We start from the raw sequence: 15775 nt of genomic DNA, 5'->3' as shown, positions 1-15775 counted from the left end.
CATATTGTTTTTTAAGTCTTAAAAAGTGTGTTTAAATCATAATTTGAATGAGAAGGTGAGTTGTTGACTCGAAAACTCCTCAGACTAATTCAGTCAATTGATTTATTTAGGTGAACCGACTCATTCGTGAACAAATTGGACATAGCTACTAGACACGTCTTTAACGTATTCTGTTCACATCAAAACATCTAGTATACATTTAATTAAGAATTTAAATAAGTCTGCGTTGCATGGAAAATACTGATTTAGTGTTAACATCTGTTATACGTTTGTGGAACTCTTGTCTCTTTAGTTTGTTGTAAGTCGGATTTCAATAACAGATGGTCCACTGAGGACGATGGGAGAAAGATGGCGCTGCCCTTACTGAGGTGCTGCAGCTGTAACAGGCCCGTTTCGATTCTGACTCGGTTCCTTACATCGAAGCCCTTTTTAGCGACTCAGTCCAGACGCCTCGGCCCCGTGGCGTCCGCGGTGAGTGATGCTCGCCAGTACAGCTCTGACTCTGAGCGGAGGAGACACGAGCAGAAGCAGAAGGTTGTGGTAGTCGGGATCCCAAACCCCTTCATCTGGTTCCGGACCCGCATCTACTTCTTTCTCATCCGAGCTTACTTCGACAAAGAGTTCAGCATCGAGGAGTTCACGGAAGGAGCCAAACAGGTGATTCCCAAAACCTGACAGCCTCGATATGATAGAAAATAAATCAATAATGTCAGTTATGAATGTGTCCAGTGCCTTTGATTGGACCAGGCTAAGACACACCTGTGAAATAGTTATGGGCGAATTATAATGTCTTTTGTAGTGTTTATTTAAAGTATAAATATTGTCTAACAATACAAGTCCATATTATCAGTTTTTATCAATTTAACACATCCTTGAATACAGGCATTCTTTTTTTTTTTTTACTTTTTTTTTTAAGAAAATAAAGGAATGACCGACCCCAAACTTTTGAACAGTAGTTTATAATGTTACAAAAGATTTATTTGTTGTATTCATCAACATTTAGCAGCAAAACTGTTTCCAGTATTGATATTAAATCAGCTAATTATAATGATTTCTGATATGACACTGTGACTGGAGTAATGATGCTGAAAATTCAGCTTTGATCACAGCACTAAATTATATTTGAAATTATATTAAAATAGAAAACCATTTATAAATTCTAATAATATTTCACAATACTACAGTTTTTTTCTCTATTTATGATCAAATAAATCAAAATTTTGAACAGCAGTGTATGTAAACAAAATCACATTTCTATCTTTCTTTTTTGCTTTATGTTTTGGTTGTTTTTTAATGTATTTATTTTATTAGCTGGAAATCAATTTTTTACTATGCTTACTTTTGGTTGTATGTGAACTTTGTACAATAGAGTCTATGAATGTTTTGTGTGTGTGTGTGTAACTGTATGAACAAGCAAAAAGACCAGATAAACTTTGTTAACTGGCAGAACCTAACTAATGCAATTTTGAGTTACGTGGTAACCCAGATGATAAACGGAATGCTTAAACTTCTCCTTTTACTCTCAGGCTTTCTCGCACGTGTCAAGATTACTGTCTCAGTGTCAGTTTGAGGCTCTTGAGGGATTAGTAGCTAAAGATGTAAGTACATGACCATTCCAATAACTTTGTTAATTACCTGTTTAAAAATATTGATTATATGTAGTAATTAATCTAACATCCCCTCCCATAGCTAATAGGGAAACTTGAGGAAAAATGCGCTCAGCTGCCTGTGAGCCACCAGAGGGCGCTGTCAGCTGAGTCCGATGAGATCATGTACACAACAACAGGAGATGTGGGAATTTACTATGATGATAGCGGTGAGACCCTATATGCTTCATACCACGCAATATTCGTCCAGGTAATATGTTTAATTATTGTTTGTAGCCGTGTAATTTAGGAAATATAAGCAACTTGCATTCAGCATATTTGCATCCTATGTATCAGACTTTGTTTACGCCGGCCACGTTGAATTCATTCAGTAGGTTACCATTTCAAAAAAAGAATTTTGCCTAACATAGACCATAAATGAATATGAATGAATATTATTATTAATAATTTTTACAATTGCTTTTAGGAAGGAAATATGTAAGTATTTTGATGCGTTTTTGGTACTTGACGAGTGCCAGACTTCCAGATGAGAGTGTGGAAGGAGCGAAAATATTCCAGGTTGTCATTGGTGGAGAAGGAGAGAGACCAGAGACCAAGAGATTGCTGACAGCCAATTATGAGTGAGTATTGTGATTACGGTTTTAATTGTCCATGTGTTGAGTCTCGAAGTGAAATGGATCGGAAGCCTCTTGTATTTATATTACAGTTTAACTTAACTATACTTACTGTATTAGGAGTAGTGGAAAACTACTATTTTAATACATTGAGTTAATGTCTAGAAATCTTAGTATTATGTTATAATTGTACTAAATTATAACAAACATCAGTATAACATTTTATGTCTGTCATTTGTTTTCCTTTTTTTTTTTTTTTGGACAGATTCCAAAGGGAGTTTACCCAAGGTGTGATTCCAGACTGGATCATCACAAGAATAGAGCACTCAAAACTTCTTGACTAAGTGTGTCTAACTTGCAGAGGAGATTTTTTTTCATGCTTTTTTTTTTCTTTAATATTGCTCAACATGCCAAAACATGTAGGCAAAGTTTAGTGGGGAAAAAAGAAATAATGCTACTTGGGCAATAGAGAGATATAAATGTTGACTTCCTGTGTGCTTCCGTATATTGCATCTCACTGATCTCACATTAATAACTTTTACATTAATATGTTTGTAATTTATGGTTGGCTCCTGATTGATCAGGTTGGTCTTTAAAAAAAAGAGTGCCGTCGTTGTTTTTTTAAACTTTGTATGATGAGTTTTGGGGTCAGGTTGACTGCACATTGCAAAAACTGTGCAACTGGACTGTAAAACGATATAAGAAAAACCAGGAGCATTGGCATCTTAACACCTTTAGTGTTGAAGACATTAAGTCTGCTGCCTGGATACTATGAAAAAACAGGTTTATACAGATTGATGAACTGACCAGTAAGTTCTGTAACGGTTTTATCAAATCTTCTATGTTATGTAAAATATTTTAAGTGCAAAAAAAACAACAACATGAATAAATTGTGATTAAAAATTTAACTAATCACATTAGTTGGTTTTCTATGTCACCAAGTTTTATGTTTATATCATATTGAGACACATACTGGGGATAAGAAAGTGCACTGCATAATATAAATTCCTGAATTATACCATGTACTACGTTCCCTTGCTTTAAGCTTTAAGATGACACGACGGACCATGATTTTCTTCTCTATTTACGCCTTTCAACGTTTTAAATATTCCACTGTTCTTTTGCAATTCCTCCCACTATCAATTTTGATTGGCCAAATCCAGAACCTATTCGGCCTCTCCATTGGCTACTCTCCTGTCTGCGTCGTGACGTCTACCCAGGCGCTGCGTGACAGCTCCGTAGGAGGTTTTCACACAGGTTTAAACAGACGGTGTGAGTGTACAATGAGGAAAGTGGAGACACGATTGCAATGAAGTTGTTGAAGCTTATCTTATAGAGACATGAGCTACGCATTTTACGGCTTTGCTCTTGGGCTTTTGCTCGTGGGTTTGCGGGATTTATTGTTTGGGTTCGGGGAGATCCGATGCAGCATGACATACATGTTCGAGTACCCAGAATACCGAGTGAGTATCACTGCAAACACAGTCTGTATCACCGTTTCTTTCTTCGCACGTTTGGTTTGCAATTAGTAAAATGCACAATTTATTGTAATTAGAGCCACATCACTAGCTCAGAATTCAGTTACACGTCATTCTACGTGTTGTTTTGGCAACAACGAACAGAACTTATCAGCAACATCAGTCATAATATTTCGCTTCACTAACTCAGGGGTCACACATAATAAATAAATAGGGTTATTTAAAAACCAATTCATGAACGGTTGAAGAAAATAATAAGTAATACCCGGTTTTTATACAGTCTATGGTAAAACCATGTAGCATAACCTTTAAGAGAGCGTCTCAAAATAAAGCTCCAACGTTATCTGCCAGGCATTTAAACCTGAATGACCTGATCATTGCATTTAAAGTTTCGCTTATTTCAAGAATCCTGTTTCACTACTTGATTAGCATTTCGTCCTGCATTTTCCTCTGCGCGTGGATGTTTAGTCTTGTTTGTTTGTGTGCTTGCACAGCGCGTGCAGCTCCCGAGGCGTGTCGCGCGCCTGTACCCATCATACGGGCTGTATCTGTATGGAGAGGGCGCATATGCTCAGGAGAGCAGAGGACTCAAGCTCACAGGAGCACCTGTGCTCTTCTTGCCTGGGAACGCGGGCAGCTACAAGCAAGGTGAGAGGGAACTGTTTTTTTCAGTCAGCATATCTTATGCATACATACATATGTCATTTGAGTAGCTTGGTTTTGTTTATTTTCCCTTCAAGGTGGTTTAAGACTGTTAGGTGATTTGTTTACTCAATCAATATTGATCCGCCTACTGAGTTACTCCCAGTACTTATGAAATATTCTGGTTGTTCATTACAAATCGAGGAAGACAGAGGTGAGCGCTCACACAGAGATGTTCTACTCTCTCTCTCGCAGCTCGTTCTCTGGGTTCAGTGGCATTGAGGAAGGCTGAGAACCTGGACAGACCAATCCATATGAACGTGTTCACCATTGACTTCAATGAGGAGTTGGTGGCCCTGTATGGGGGCAGTTTGCGCAGACAGACTCAATTTCTACATGAAAGCATCAAAGCAATCTTGCGGCTTTACAAGGTCAGGGGTCAAGGGGATCCTTTTTCAACCTTTTCTTTCCTTGCATTTCTTCCCTTTCCATCCTTTTCTGTTTCTTTGTTTGAGTTACAGATCACAAATTAGTTATCTAGACTGTTGTTCATAATATACACACGTGGTTCATGCAACTCTTATTTTTAGCTTCAGACTAAAAACTGGAGGATATTAAACGTTTTAGTCTTTGAGCCAGTTTTAAAAAGCAAATTGTTCTTATTTTTCCTGCATCTCATAGCAACAAGGGACATTTCTGCATGTGTTGTGTTTAGTAGTGTTTGATTTTCAGTCCTTTATGATGATGTATGGTGCTAGTGTTTTTATTTTTTCAAAACCATTCACAAAGTTCAATAAGTGTGTAAAACTTTTTCAGATTGTAAAAGTAAAAACTGTAGCGCATTCCAGCCTTTATTAGTGACTTAATAATTGAACATGATTGGTATTAGTAGATCATCTACTGTACATCCAAACCATTGATCTTTTTACTACATTGCCATGGCTGCAGGACCGTCCAGACCCTCCCACAGGTGTGGTTCTGGTGGGTCACTCCATGGGTGGAGTGGTGGCAAGAGCTTTGTTCGCCCTGGCACGTTTCAACCCACGCCTGGTCAGCCTCATCATCACCCAGGCCTCCCCCCATCAGGCACCTGTCCTGTCTCTGGACCCTTATATACTGGGTAGGAAGAAAACCTACAGATATGCATAAATATGTACACATGATTTGTTTGAGAGGTACACTACAGTTCAAAAGATTAGTTCTGTTGTTGTTTATTTTGAAAGAGACTAGTTTTATTTTTATTCAGCAAGGACACATTAAATTGATTAAATGTAACCGTAAAGACAAACGTAATGTTACAAAAAAAAATCAATTTCAAATAATTTATGAACTTTAAATTTCTCAAAGAATCCAAAAAGTGTGTTTATTACAGTTTCTATAAAAATAAGTAGCACAACTTTTTTTAAACACTTTTAATAAGAAATCCGCATATTACAATGATTTTTGAAGAATCATGTGACACTGAACATAGGAGTTGTGGCTGCTGATAATGTAGCTTTAAATTGGATAACATTTATGGTGAATTGTAAAAATTTCACAGTATTCTTTTTTTTTTTTTTTTTTTTTTACTGTATTTTTACTCTCATGCATACATGCAGCTATGGTAAGCATAAGAGACTTCTTTCAAAAACATTCAACATTCTGCTGCTATACTTTTTTACTAACTATAGTTTATTCAGAAGGTATAAACTTGTGTAACTCAATATTATACTTTCTCAGAAAACAGTTTGATTGCTAACATACAGTTTTTTTGGTGTGCTAACATCTTAATTGTGTGTCTGTGGTAGAGTTTTACTCTAGAGTCAGACAGCGCTGGGCCACAAGTGCTGAAGACCTTCGGAATGTGAGCGTTCTCTCTGTGGGTGGTGGTCACCTTGACTTCCAGGTGCGCTCTGGTTTGACAGCGCTGTCCTGCCCCAACGATGACCTCAATAAGATGTCAGTAGTGGTAGGTCTACTAGCTTTTAAAGTTACAGGTTAAAATATTTAATATGTAAGAGAATTTTTGTTTTTAATGTCCTTGCATTGTTACATCAGTGTTTTCTGATTTGTTTTAAGGCAACTGCAGTTCCCCGAAGCTGGCTTTCCACAGATCATATTTCCATTGTTTGGTATGTTCTTGCATCCTTACATTGTTTCAACATAATGGAAACAGAAGTAAAACTGATAGCTAGTTATTTTGCTTTTAAGCTGCTTAACTTCACAAAGGCTAATTAATGTAGTCCTTTATACTTGAAGGTGCAAGGAGCTGGTTTTGGCCACAGTCCGGGTGTTGTTCGACCTAATTGAACCTGAAACCGGGCAGGTGAGGCATGTCCTAATACAGTGTGAGCGTGTGTTTAAGGTGTTTTCATTGACTCCTGTTTCTCTTTAGTTCACAGAGAGTCCTCAGAAGCGGATGTCAGTGCTGAACTATCACTTCTTTAGACATCCAGTGCTGAAACCCGGAGGAGCACAGGATGACCCTGTCACTTTCTCAGGTCTGTGTTTGTGTGCACATGTACATTTTATAGGCTCATCAGTTTTCATCACAGCTGCACAAGAAGAAAATGCCTGGTTGCTCTTTTCAATCTATTTCTATCCGAATCTCTCCATCAATCCCTCTAGCTCCTCCCGAGGCGTGGAAGGAGGTCAACACGCTCCGTCTGTTCTACAGTGCCCCCAAGGTGACAATGTTTCATAATCACCTCAGGAAAAAGTATGCCTGCAGCATCCCTCTGAATGTTTCACTAATGTAAACCATCTTCCAACTCTTGACAGGAAGCACAAGTCAAGTACTTCCTGTTTGCTCTCTCCAGTCGAAGGAAAGCTTACAGTCATTTCCACTGCCGCAGTAATAATATGGTGAGAGAGAGACCAACAGCACCAAACCCAGAAACCTTTTTTTCCTTTGAATGTAACATTCTGATGTGAATGTCACAAAACATTTGGTGAATGTCTGTACGTTTAAAAAAATTCTTTTTAAATTTCTTGGTGTCCCATTTGTGAAGAAAATGTGGATAATTATTGTACATTCAAATGTAATTAAAAGGGATCGTTCACCCCAAAATTATAATTATAAAAAAGGTCATAAACACAGGAATAAGTCAAGCAGTAATTTTCGGTAACTATCGCCTAAAATGTTCTAAAACTTTTGTCAAATATTTTGAAGCAAAATGTTAATTGTTCTGCCCACACTTGTAAAAAAACATACAAGTATGTGTATGTATGCATTTTGCAGTGCAGTTTTTCGTTCATACAGGCTGTTGTCTTTGTTCCTTGGGATTTATGCTCATTGTAAATGTTCTCAGCCAATTTGAAGAGCTGTTTGTCTGTACTTGTTCAACAGGATATGACCAGCTGGTTGTATGGCTGCACACAGATGAGTGGCTCAATGTGGTGAGTAAAATAAACCACGTCAATTCCTGTTAAAAAAAAACAACATTTAAGAAAAAATTTCCAGACATTCACTCATTAAGTTAGCACATTTTAATGTTGATCCATACCATCAATATGGACTGTTGTTGATGTAAATCGTATGGTATGTGTTATGATTTGCTTTGTCAATTGCTTTCTTCTGTTTTTCCCTCATTACCCAGTGTTCAGGCAGTAGATCTCTCATCTCAGACAGAACTTCTTCCAGTTTATAAGGTTGTTCTAGGTTATTCAGTAACATGCCTTGTACAGCTAAATTTCTGAAAAAAAGATGTATAAACTGTCTGTTTCTTTATAGGCTGTAACAGTAAAAATCAGTGAGCTTTTGTCTGTTTCTCATCTCATCATTGATGCCTCAAACCCCAGTGGAGCACAGGTCAGAGGTTACAGTCCACATGATCAAGTTCTGAATGAAAACTTGCATTACATGACCGACCACATTAGCAGACATTTCCCTTCTTAAAACATGCATTTAATAATTTATGTCAAAATAACCTGCAATACATTTTGTTGTTGTTAAATATGCTTCCTAGATGCTTATTTGAAAAATGGTCTGTTTGTAGTTTGTGGTGGAGTGTGAGCTGCAGAGAGAGGAGAGCTTGACCGTCTCTGTGCAGGTGCCTCATGTGCTGTCCTCTGGTGAGCCCACTAAACACTACATGTACTCTGTTTACATTTTACTCTTAAGGCATTTAGCAGATGCTGTCATACAGAGCAAAAAATGTTTTAGTTGCCTGTTTTTCTCTTAAAAACAGCTATGTGAGCTATTTCTTTGTTTTTATATAGGACTTTTGTTAATATGCAATGTTATAATCTTATAACATTCTTACACTGTCAAAAAGAAAAACAAGTGTATGTGGATGCTGGAACCTGAATGTGACTGTTTGTAGGTCTGACTGTCAGTGACATCAGCATTAACTCCTCTGGGCTGCTTCATACACTTCAGCTTCAAGACTTTCATCAGGTGATCGCTCACTGCATTCCCTGTTATTAAGCTACTCTTCCATTTAAACCTCAGAATTTCCATAGAGTTTATCCCTCGGTTATATTTTTCATATCCATTTATAGTTGAATCTTTTTGTAATGGTACAAATCCCATAATACTCTTTAGAACACTTCGGTTTGATGTTCTATGCAGGAATCTGTTACATCCTAACCTTCAATTAAAATAAGACATATATACCCGAAAGCATAATAAAAGTGAACTTGTTCGTGTTCCTTCAGGTTTATCAAGCTTTTAGAATAACTATCACGAGTCACTGCAAAACCACTAAAGGTAACCAGTTTGTTCAGCTTTATCTGCCAGAACATAAGCATGAGGATTTAAAAGCCTCACGTCTGACACTGTTGTGTTCTACAGACAGACTGCCCAGTGTGTACAGACTGAGAGTACCATGGTTTCATGAAGACTCCTTTGATATTGCAAGGTAGAAAGAGGCTTGCAAATTAATCAGCCAACTTCCCTCATCTCTCTTTTTGCAGCAGAGCACTGATAGTTGTGCTAATCGTTACTTTTGTTTTATTTTTTTGTTCTTCACCCAAGTATTCCTTCGGTATCTGAAATCTACAGCGTGCTTCACTCGAGCCGCCCAGACAACGCCTCCAGTGCCCTCCTGCAGCTCCACACTGCCCCCAACTGCCAATACAAGGTGTTTCATCCACATTTTCTTGTTTTCTCGAAGGTGAAGCTATCAGTTAGGCAACTAACATTTGTATTGTTTTTTCTTTATAGGTGTCTATTCGGACTTCGTTTCCCAAAGTGCTTGGGCAGGTGTGCTTACTTTGTGGTATTTGATTTGGAATGCTGTTCAAGTCTTAACCCCAGAGTATTCCTGCTATTCAAAAGGAATTGTTTGTTCTTTAGATTCTGCGTTTCTGTGGTCCAGTTCTCCCTGTCTACTCGGCTGTAATGCTTCTTCTGATGATCGGGGCTCAGCTGAGCTCCATCAAAAGATCTGGACATCCTGTTGGAATCCAAGAGGGCATGAGTAAATCCTTACAGCTCCACAAACTGGAACTGCCCCTCCTCCTCCTGCTGCTGCTGCTCAGGTCAGTCCTGATACAGGATCTTTTTTTTTAAGTTAGTGTTGATAATGCATTATTCAGTAAATTTAATATATTTTTTTCTCCAGCAAATTAAACAATTATAAAAGATATATGTATACAGTATATATCTATTGTTCTACGATAGGCAGAGCTGGTTTCAGGATGTCTGGTCCTCTCTGGGTCTCCCTGCGGTGGATGCTCTTCCTCTAAACTCTGCAGAGGACCTATCCCAGGATCCAAAGGCCTTTATGCAGGAATGGCCCCGTCTATTGTCTCCACTGCTCTGTGTGCTTGGTGCATCCATTGCATTCTGGGGTAGCACAGTCCTCAGAGTGTTTGTCTATTTCCTGTCCTTTTTTCTTGCTCCACTGCACAGGTAAAAGTCATGTTCATATCAGCTTTGTAATAGGTGCCCTAAATAAATAGATATTTCAAATCTAAAATCAAACACCAGACAAAAACTAACACTCATAATTCTGTGAGTTCAGTAATTATTTTTCTTTCCTTTTTTTTTGAAAGAACGCAAGGATGCTTTAAATAAATAAAAAAAGTATAGTAAAGATATTTGTTACCAAATGTCTTTCAAATAAATGCTTTTCTTAAAAACAAAATGATTAATCAAAGAATCCTGAAAAAGATGTATCACGTTTCCACCAAATTAAGTAAAAAAAAAAAAAAAAGCTTTATTTTATTTTCTTCAGCACTAGATTAGCATATTATAATAATTTATTTTGGGATACATTTAATTTCTTTTGCACAGAAATATATATATATATATATATTTTTTTAAACATGGTCTATAAATGTTTATGAATCTTAGAGGTTCATTAATAATTAAAAATATATTAAGTCAGTATTTTAACATATAATGCATTACAGCACACAGCACCACTCCAGTACAGTTAATAGCTGAAAGGAACTTTTTGTTATAGAAACTATTTAGTAACTGTTTTTGCAAGTCTTATCAGAAAGGTTTCCATAAGTCGTGTGTGTGTGTGTGTGTGTGTGTGTGTGTTTGCAGACCTTCAGTGTCTCGGGACTGCGGCACACTTGGTCTTCATTCTCAGATTCTCCTGATTATCTTTCTGAGTGTGCTGGGAGGCGTCACCTGCGGAGCGCTGGCTCTGATGCTCTCCTCTCTTCTCTACCTCTACAGGGTGAGTGATCGGGCCATATAAAGAATGTGCTAGGGTTGGTAAGAGGTGATTCTAGAGAGATGTTTTCTGACCTTGAGGTGAATGCTTGTCTTAAGAAATTCCTACTGAGGTCTCTTAATATCTACTAGAATATCTCTTTCTAATTTGAATGCACAGTTTTCTTTATAGTGATTTTAATCTCTTGTGATTATTTGTCTTTGTCCAGGTACTTAGATTACAGATGACTGAGAGATCACTGAGCCACATGTTGAACCTGGTATAAATGTCTTATTTGACATAATTAAGACATTTGAGTTTCTAGCTGGCTCACAAAACTTAAAAAAAAAATGTTTTGTTTCTGTTAAACCAGGCACCCCAGAAAGTTTCACAAAACTCTGAAAATGGTTTTGGTGCCAGTGATGGTCACAGTAAGGTTAAAGAATGTAACGGCAGCCATTTACTGTCAGAATCAGTGCTACAGGACGTCAGAGATGATCTGCAGCTCCACTGTAGTCTGGCCACACTGCTTACTTTTACCATGATGCTCAGTGTCCCTTCCCTTATCCACTGGATGCATAATCTCAGGTAATAGTCATTTAAGATATAAGTTCATTTGATTTTTTTTTTGCACTGTACAGCTTCTAAAAGAGTGATTTTAATTTGCATACGTTTGTGTCTTGTTCAGATATTGGATTCATCTGGATCCGGACCCCTGCTGGCCACACACTGTACCTCTTCTCATCAGCTCTGTGCTGCTCATCGGCTGTAACACACATCATCTTCTACGCAGGTTTGTGTGCATTTCTTACAAAATTAGTCATGTTCATCATTAAAAGCTTAATATGGCAATATCAAAGAGCTTTAAAATTATCTCATCCTTTATGATGATTTCAAATTAAAACTAAGCAACATCACAAATATAAAGTGAATATTATATAAATATATAAAAACTTTAGTTGAAAGTTTAGGGTGGGTAAGATTTTTTTTTTTCTTGAGCCTTTTGTGTTTATTTGATCAAAAATACAGTACAAACAGTAATATTGTGAAAAGGTATTACAATAAATAATTGTTTTCTATTAAAAATGTATTGCTGTGATGCTGTATTTTCAGCAGTCATCACTTCAGTGTCACATGATCCTTCAGAAATCATACTAATATGCTGATTTGCTGCTCAAAAAAACAAACAACAACAAAAAAAAACATTTATTTTATGAATGTTGACAGCTTTTGCTACTTAATATTTTAGTTTAAACCTAGATTCTAAAGATTGTTTGATGAATAGAAAATGTATATATAAAATGTATTTTGTAACATTTATAATGCCTTAACTGTATATTTTGATTAATTGAATGCATTCTTGCTAAAATTTATTAATTTCTTTCTTTCTAAGAAAATAAATCTTACTGACCCCAAACTTTTGAGCACTATTGATGCCAACAGGAAGTCTGTTGTAACAAGGAATAACTATTGTGTGTGTCTGTATTTATACTTGTATTGCAGCAAACTGATGCTGAATCTGACACTTCATCTACTGGTGCCGCTGTGTGTGGGCATGCTGGCTTTTTGTCCGCTGCACATTTATAGAGTCACTTATTTCCTGTCTACAGCTCTGACCCTTTTGGTCTGTTCTTGCTACTTTTGACCTCCCTTCAAACTTGAAATGTGAGTCTGCACTGAGATTAGAAAAATACCTGGGCCTTGTATAAACTCCGACCAGATTAGACCAAAACAGCCTTAAAACCCTGTGTGTGTTCAGTGGGGTCACATGGACTAGTGACATCAGTGGACCAGCACATCTGGAGTCATGGGACTTGTTGTTTGTCATCATTTGTAGCTTCTGTAACGGGTGATATGTCTGTATTCATTTGGTTTTCAGTGAATATTAGATTTTTAAATAATTTTTTATAATTATAAATTTATTAAATTATTGTTCTTTTTCAGTATCCAGTATTTATATGGTAGTTGTTTTTCATTTTAAGTGATTTATTTTTACTTTATTGACGTGAAATTATATACAACATTATTATCTTTTTTCTGTATCAGCTAGAATTTTAAAAATGGTGCCCTATCAATTGACCCTGTTTACTTCCTGATATTGTGACTCGTCAGTGCATGTTGTTCAAAAGATTTATTTTAATAAATATTGAGAATTGGAGCTGACTCAGGACACCACCTGCATTTGCGCCAATCTAAATAAATATCAATTCATTTATTTTATTTTACTTATTAATTCTGATTGTGGTGTGGATAGTGACTGAAAAGTTCATATTATCATAGTAAATGTATTATAAAACCATTGGGAGCTGTTCTGTTCGCTTTAATCTTATCACTTAATTTGCCTCCGTTCTGAATGACATTATCAATAATTTGTAATCACATTACAGCAGATTTTTAGTTTAAGAAGAAAAGCTGCAGAAAAGTTCATTCATTATAGAAGTAAAATGAGTTATGAATGCATTTTCATGTTGACTTTTAAGGGTGTTAAAGCAGCTTTAGGTATTTGTTCAGCTTTTCTGCAATTCACATGACTGTGTGTGTGTGACTGGATCTCTTTGCATATTCTGTCTTCAGTCTGTCAGCCTTAAGCCATTTAGCTCTGAATGCACATGTAATGCCTGTAGGTGCAGAAGTACCTCTGTGTTTGACCGATCACTTGTTCTTAACACTCTTTTGCATTAGACGAAGCTGTAAGGCAAGTCTGAGTAGTATAACATTCCATCTGGATGTGTTATCTTGAATTTCGTGAGATGCAATATGATGATTTTATATAAATGTGCACAATTTGTGGTGTTAAAAAGACATCACAGCTACATTTATGGATAAAGTGCAGTCTTTATAACCTGAGACAAATGATTAGAAACACTGTCAAAGTAGCCAGAAGATTGTTGCTGTCTGCACAGCTTTTTTTGATGAATGCTTATGATGTGTGATCTGTGTCCCTCACACGTTACTCAGCAGCATCCATCTGATCCGTCATCCTTTGGTTAGCTCATGACGGCAGATAGTCTGATTCAGGATCACTTACCTAAGAGCTGAAATTATACTTTGTCATCCAAAATCAAATGAGAGAATGGTGCCTTTCTTGTAATAAGCCCCTGCTCTTCTAATACCCTTTAGCAATTTAACCTTGTTATGTCTGTCAGTCCATCCAAGTAGTCTGATATTTAACCGGATGTCCCCCTCTCACAGGATGTACCTGACCAGAAACACAAAATTGTGTCTTCTGCACTGTGACTGTACCTGACTGTGTGTATGTAATCATTTTGCAGTGAGCTTTGATGTCTGCTGTTTTTTTTATGCTATGTTGCAATCTTGCTCTGCCTCATGCTAAAATTGAGCTGTTTTTGTGGTGAACGTGTGAAAGGCTGCCTTTTTTCTATAAATATGATTGTTTTCACTGGTGTGATCACTGTGATGTGCCACAATATTTGGAGGCCAGGATCTGATTATATGTCTTGAAACAAGAACTGCTAATTCGGAAATAGATCTGTCCTGATCATATGACACTGAAGCCAAACGGATCCAACAACACTTTAACACTGCAGCAATGTTTGTTTGTATTGATGCTAGTGAGGCTTCGGCTGCTAAAATATTCAGCAAGAGTGCATTACATTCTTTTAAAAAAAAAAAATGTTTTGTATAAAAATTGTTTTAAATAAATGCTATTGTTTTTAACTTTTTATTCATTAATAAATCCTGAAAAATGACTGTTTTCACACAAAAATGTTTCTTGAGCACCAAATCACACGTAAGCATGGTCTCTGAAGGATCATGTTACAATGAAGAATGAAGGAAAGACTGCTGAAAATTCAGCCTTGCATCACAGAATTTTTTTTAATGCAAATTAATGCATTTTAAAAATACCTTACAATAATTTTTTATTTTAAATTGTAATTATATGACACACAATTGTTGTTATAGATCAAATAAATGCAGCCTTGGTGAGCATGAGAGACTTCATTTTTTTATTTTTATAGACTGCTTCAGACTAGGCTGTTTTTATTTCTTTTCTTTTTTGTCTTTTTGTATTATTTGTTTTATAATATTATGTTGACATGATATTATTTTAAAAATGTTTGTGTGCACGGTCCCTTTAAAAAAGAGGACAGTATGTGTTAGTAATGCCTAATGTATGGCACTTTAATTCCTGCTAATTAGTCACATTTGATAATATGATCTTTTTTCTCAGCCTAACAAATGGCCATCAGTCATGCTGAGATTTGGCCACTGCAGTTGCCAAAACACCCTTTGACTGATGTTGAAGTTCTTTCATCTCAGCTGAAAGACAGATAGCTATATAATTAAAACACGGTGTCCTCTAATTTTCGACGTGCTGTTAAAATAGCTTCACCGTATGGTCCTCCTCTCCATTCATGAATAAATAAATCATTTGGCTTATACAGCTCATTCATGTCAGCAGTATTTACTAGCCAGCCCAGGAGAAGGCTTTTTCAAAAAGTGGACAGTTTTGCATTTCCCCCCTCATTTTGTATTTAATTATGAGAATTTTTCATTCCGGTGACTTTTTATGAACTATTTTCCTGGATATTTTGTCTGTTGGTCTCTTAACAAGATTTATTTTTGATGCACTGAAAATATTTGCTACAATGTTTCCAAACGCACACACACAATTCACAAGAGACTAAAGACAGAATCCTTTTAAGGAACTTTAACATTATTAAAATACAAGTTAAACTCCTCTCATCATCATCTTCCTCATTCCCTGTCCTCTCTCTCTGTCAGGGTCTTTTTGCTTGTTGCTGTATTTCTCTTGACACCTATGGAATGTGAACTCTTTTCAGTGCCTGTTTTCTATATATTAAATCAGCTCACAGTCT

At 36.6% G+C, this 15775-nt stretch overlaps 2 protein-coding genes across 2 annotated transcripts; both read left to right on the top strand.

The window, feature by feature from the left end:
* Positions 1-32: 32 nt before the first annotated feature.
* On the top strand, positions 33-3134 carry maip1 (matrix AAA peptidase interacting protein 1). The gene is made up of 6 exons (XM_026218155.1): positions 33-55; positions 321-657; positions 1527-1598; positions 1690-1816; positions 2074-2227; positions 2487-3134. The coding sequence occupies exons 1-6, from the start codon at positions 48-50 to the stop codon at positions 2563-2565; spliced, it is 777 nt and encodes a 258-aa protein (XP_026073940.1). The 5' UTR covers positions 33-47; the 3' UTR covers positions 2566-3134.
* A 294-nt stretch (positions 3135-3428) lies between these two features.
* Positions 3429-14612, top strand: LOC113053271 (GPI inositol-deacylase-like). Its single transcript, XM_026218152.1, has 26 exons — positions 3429-3684; positions 4194-4347; positions 4597-4772; positions 5290-5461; positions 6129-6289; positions 6400-6452; positions 6580-6646; positions 6716-6821; positions 6949-7007; positions 7102-7185; positions 7670-7719; positions 7920-7971; positions 8054-8131; positions 8319-8394; positions 8646-8719; positions 8980-9031; positions 9116-9182; positions 9299-9404; positions 9488-9526; positions 9620-9804; positions 9947-10177; positions 10823-10958; positions 11164-11214; positions 11308-11522; positions 11623-11727; positions 12438-14612. The coding sequence occupies exons 1-26, from the start codon at positions 3562-3564 to the stop codon at positions 12577-12579; spliced, it is 2814 nt and encodes a 937-aa protein (XP_026073937.1). The 5' UTR covers positions 3429-3561; the 3' UTR covers positions 12580-14612.
* Positions 14613-15775: the final 1163 nt, after the last annotated feature.

The sequence above is a fragment of the Carassius auratus genome, chromosome 34 (genome assembly GCF_003368295.1).
Source record: "Carassius auratus strain Wakin chromosome 34, ASM336829v1, whole genome shotgun sequence".
Taxonomy (NCBI): domain Eukaryota; kingdom Metazoa; phylum Chordata; class Actinopteri; order Cypriniformes; family Cyprinidae; genus Carassius; species Carassius auratus.
The sequence above is the reverse complement of the archived record's forward strand: the minus strand, read 5'-3'. Positions and strand labels throughout refer to the sequence as shown.